The sequence below is a fragment of the Corticium candelabrum genome, chromosome 10 (assembly GCF_963422355.1).
Source record: "Corticium candelabrum chromosome 10, ooCorCand1.1, whole genome shotgun sequence".
Classification (NCBI taxonomy): domain Eukaryota; kingdom Metazoa; phylum Porifera; class Homoscleromorpha; order Homosclerophorida; family Plakinidae; genus Corticium; species Corticium candelabrum.
In genome coordinates this window covers 5,922,770-5,927,769 of record NC_085094.1, presented here as the reverse complement: position 1 = coordinate 5,927,769, position 5,000 = coordinate 5,922,770, and the positions used below count along the sequence as shown (strand labels likewise).

Sequence of the window (5,000 nt, the reverse complement as noted above, 5' to 3'; positions counted from 1 at the left end):
CAAACAAATGTACAAACATACAAACAAACACACATACAAACAAACAAATGTACATACATACAAACAAACAAATAAACAAACATACATACACACAAACAAATGTACATACATACAAACATGCAAACAAACATAAATACTGTAGTACAAACAAACACACATAGTACAAACATACAAACATACAAACAAACACACATACATACATACAAACAAACAAATGTACATACCTACAAACATACAAACAAACACACATACATACATACAAACAAACAAATGTACATACATACAAACATACAAACAAACATACGTAGTACAAACAAACACACATAGTACAAACATACAAACAAACATACAAATGTACATACATACACACACACAAACAAACATACAAACAGACACACATAGTACAAACAAACAAACAAACAAACAACAAATAACAAACAAACACACGTAGTACAAACAAACAAACAACAAACAACAAATAACAAACAAACACATATAGTACAAACATACAAACAAACACACATAGTACAAACAGACAAACAAACAACAAATAACAAACAAACACACATAGTACAAACAAACAAACAAACAACAAACAACAAATAACAAACAAACACATATAGTACAAACATACAAACAAACACACATAGTACAAACAGACAAACAAACAACAAATAACAAACAAACACACATAGTACAAACAAACAAACAAACAACAAACAACAAATAACAAACAAACACACATAGTACAAACAAACAAACAAACAACAAACAACAAATAACAAACAAACACATATAGTACAAACATACAAACAAACAAACAACAAATAACAATGCCTCAATTACCCACCTGGTCTTCTTCGTCTTTGCATTTCTGCTTGACTTCTGCAACCATTTCTTCGTACTTTGCTCTCTACAGTTGCCATCATGCCAGAGTGTCTCAACGCCACACACACAAAGCGGTACTAACCTCTTCATCCATCTGGTCGACTCTTGACTTTGAGGATGCCTTCAGATTTTCTAGGTCCTTCAAGTTGGAGCTGGAGGTGTCGAGTTCAACTTGAAGAGCCTGTAACAAGCAGCAGTGAGGTTAAGAGTTGTCTGTAAACTGCCATGATTTTGACTCGAATGAATTCCATAGTTCCATCAACCCTGCTCACCAAACACATCAAACAAAACCATCTCCTCAAGTGTTACAGACAAACAGAGACACACAGACAGACAGACACACAAACAGACAGACAGACAGACAGACACACAAACAGACAGACAAACACACACAAACAGACAAACAGACAGACAGACAAACGCATAGACAGATAGACAGACAGACAGACAGACAGACAGACAATCTTTCAGCCACAGCAGACCTTTACTTCTGCACTCTTCTGCCTCACCGACTCTTCTCTCTTCTGCAGCTCATCATCCAAAGACACTTTCTCTCTATTCATCATAAAGTCACTTACAGCCCTACATGCCTGATGGTCATCTCACCTTCCCAGCACTTCAATATCTCTACTAAGTTGGTCAAGTTCCTTCATCATTGATGGATCAGCACCAGAAGATACGGAATCAGTCTGCAAGACAATATATCTCTATGCTGCTTAAAAGAATCGCATGCGCACGTGTGTGTGTGTGTGTGTGTGTGTGTGTGTGTGTGTGTATTTATGTTGTCCATCTGTCTGTCCGTCTGTGCGTGTGTGTGTATTTATGTTGTCCATCTGTCTGTCCGTCTGTCCATCTGTCTGTCTGTGTGTCCATCCGTCTGTCTGTGTGTGTCTGTTTGTCTGTCTGTGTGTCTGTCCACCCATCTTAATGTGTCTGTCCATCTGTCTGTCTGTCCATCCATCTGTCTGTGTGTCTGTCCATCTGTCTGTGTGTCTGTCCATCTGTCTGTGTGTCTGTCCATCTGTCTGTGTGTCTGTCCATCTGTCTGCCTGTTATCCACTTTTTAATTACTCATCGATTACAAATCCTGCACCTTTGAGTGTCTCCTTGACGGTGGCATCATGTCAGCAGTAAGTACAGCCGGCGGATCCACACCCTTCAACTAACCCAAACACACAGTAAACCCCATCGCTCCCCAACCCCAGCAAACCAACAAAGCACAACCGCATTGGATATCATATGCATTGCAAGAGCAAATTCTTCAGAATTCAGTTTTCCTGACTTGTCAATATCACACAGTTCCCTAATACAGACGACACACTGCAATATGTGTCTACTTTGTTGCACTGTTTCCTACCATATTTTTCCCAGCACGATGTTCGGCAAACCGGATTGTAAGAAAACCTTGCGAGCGTCATCTCCTACATATACAGACTGTTGTTTACTTGGGTTATGTATACGTAGGTTTATAGGACATTCACATAACTGTAAATAATTTAATAAATAAATAAAATAAATAAGTAAATATATAATATATAATACATAAATTAATAAGTAAATAAATTCGTTAATAAATTAATTAATTAATCAATCAATAAATTAGTTAATAATTTAATAAATAATAAATAATAAATAAATAAATAATAAATTAAATAATCAATCAATAAACTAGTTAATTAATCAATAAATAATAAATGATAAATAAATAGAATAAATAAATGAAATAAATAAATAAATAAAATTAAATAATCAATCAATAAATTAGTTAATTAATTAATAATATATAATTAATAAATAAATTAGTTAATTAATTAATAAATAATAAATAATAAATAAATAAATTAGTTAATTACCAAGCGTAGCAAGGCTTCTAATCCGGGTCACACAACAGAAATGGGCGTGGTCCTATATGGGTCTCCATCAAGCTTTTGGTATATATGTGTGTACACACAAATCTCAAATTTCTCCTCCCCACGACCACGTTTCATGATAGAACCTACCTTAAAAAATCGTTTCCGTGTCCGACTACAGATGAGTGTAGGAACGATTCGTCTAAGTGACCAAACGGCGGAGAAAATGCTTCCTGAACTTTTGTTGCCCCATCCTTTTGTATTGTAGCTAGGGATTTTGTGTACTTGACAACCAAGAAACACCTTCAGGAATTAAAAGTCACCTACAGTCAACTATTCACACGTCCCATACTACAATGAATCCTTTACTACACTGTGCTGCATCTAACACTGTTGATAGTCAATGTTTGTTGATATTAATTTCTATGTCAGTAAATACCATACCACTGTCATTACAACGGAACTGAGTGCATACCTAGGCTGTACATTTCAACTGTCTTGATCACGATCGCAAAACGACGACTACCTATACCAGGCCTATATACGTAATCCAAACTACTAGGAAGTTTGCATGTTGAAGTAAATACGTATTGCCTAGCTAGGACTCGGCATTTCAGTAGACGGTCTGAAAGCTCTGTTGGAAGTGTTACTCACGCACGCAAGGCGCCTACGGATACCATACAACTAGTTAATTAATAAATAATAAATAAATTAGTTAATTAATCAATAAACAATAAATACTAAATAAATAGAATAAAATAAATAAATAAATTAAAATAAATGCCCAAACCCAAACTTTTAAATTAATTTTTTCAAAACTGTCTCATGTTGATAATTGATACAGTTTTACTGGTGTGTGTGTGTGTGTGTGTGTGTGTGTGTGTGTGTGTGTGTGTGTGTGTGTGTGTGTGTGTGTGTGTGTGTGTGTGTGTGTGTGTGTGTGTGTGTGCAGAGCTCAAAATCACAGCTAGACATGGTGAACACAGGTGACATCCTTAGGTGTTACCACTTTACCTTTTGTGTTAATTAATTAGGTTGAATTCATTTTTCTGGTAGCTGTTGCAGGCCTTGAATGTGTCTAGGTAAGGCAGCCATCCCAGTCCTTTGGCCATCCATCCATTGAGTGTAGTCCTGCAACTACACAATCTCGTCTCTATGCTCCTGATGGCACCTATCATCAGTATGTGAAACTAGAAAGAGACGAGATTGCATAGTAGTTGCAGGACTTCACTCAACGGATGGCTGGCCAAAGGACTGGGATGGCTGCCTTACCTAGACAAGTTCAAGACCTGCAACAACAACTGCCAGAAAAATGAATTCAACCTAATTAACACAACACCTAAAATGGTAACACCAGCTGTTTGTTATTGTAAAAACACCTAAAGACAAACACAAACACACACACACACATGTACACACACACACACACACACATGTACACACACACACATGTACACACACACACACACACACACACACACACACACACACACACACACACACACACACACACACACACAAACAAACAAACACGTAAACGTGTTACCTTCACCTGTGACCACATGTAATGCATACACAGGATACTGCCTTGTACATGTACATGCTAAAAGTTACATGCTCAACAGTTTGTTCTAGCTTGTTCTAAGCTCACATTGGTTAACAAAAAGATTCCTTGGCTACAGTTCAAATTGATTGACCGGACTATGATGTCCGCACATTTATTCAGTTGTCCGGACAAATAGTAATATTGATGAGACATGTCCGGATGCTTGGCCGTTATTTCGAGCTGTGTGTGTGTGTGTGTGTGTGTGTGTGTGTGTGTGTGTGTGTGTGTGTGTGTGTGTGTGTGTGTGTGTGTGTGTGTGTGTGTGTGTGTGTGTGTGTGTGTGTGTGTGTGTGTGTGTACACCCAAATGTACAAGACAATACAATTTCCCGATTTCCACTAGTACAATATAAAACATAAGAGATAAACTCAATCAGACCCACCTGAGATAAATCCATCAGCTGCCTTATCTCTATTGAAGTAGCCATCGTATCTAGTTTTATCAGTTGGACTTACAATCCAGGCTACTGTAGGAGAAAGCTAGAAAGATACTTAAATTAATGATATAACTATATCTACCGACAGTGAATGAAATCCACATGCACACACACACACACACACGTACACACGCTCACACACACACACACACGTACACAAACACACACACAAACAAACACACACACAAACAAACACACCATCCATCCATCCATCCATGTT

The 5,000-nt window shown here is 37.3% G+C and overlaps 1 protein-coding gene across 3 annotated transcripts in view; it reads right to left on the bottom strand.

Moving 5' to 3' along the window:
• The window catches only part of LOC134185522 (epidermal growth factor receptor substrate 15-like 1), a 15,504-nt gene that overhangs the window by 6,459 nt on the left and 4,045 nt on the right, over window positions 1–5,000 (bottom strand). For 2 of the 3 annotated variants that reach the window (XM_062653325.1, XM_062653327.1), the window contains 8 exons: window positions 4,727–4,823; window positions 2,246–2,309; window positions 2,113–2,191; window positions 1,982–2,050; window positions 1,495–1,577; window positions 1,371–1,443; window positions 971–1,069; window positions 851–913 (listed from right to left, as the gene is read on the bottom strand). In XM_062653325.1, coding sequence (XP_062509309.1) covers window positions 851–913; window positions 971–1,069; window positions 1,371–1,443; window positions 1,495–1,577; window positions 1,982–2,050; window positions 2,113–2,191; window positions 2,246–2,309; window positions 4,727–4,823 — 627 coding nt within the window. The remainder of the gene's footprint in view (window positions 1–850; window positions 914–970; window positions 1,070–1,370; window positions 1,444–1,494; window positions 1,578–1,981; window positions 2,051–2,112; window positions 2,192–2,245; window positions 2,310–4,726; window positions 4,824–5,000) is intronic. The other variant, XM_062653326.1, reaches the window with a different exon arrangement.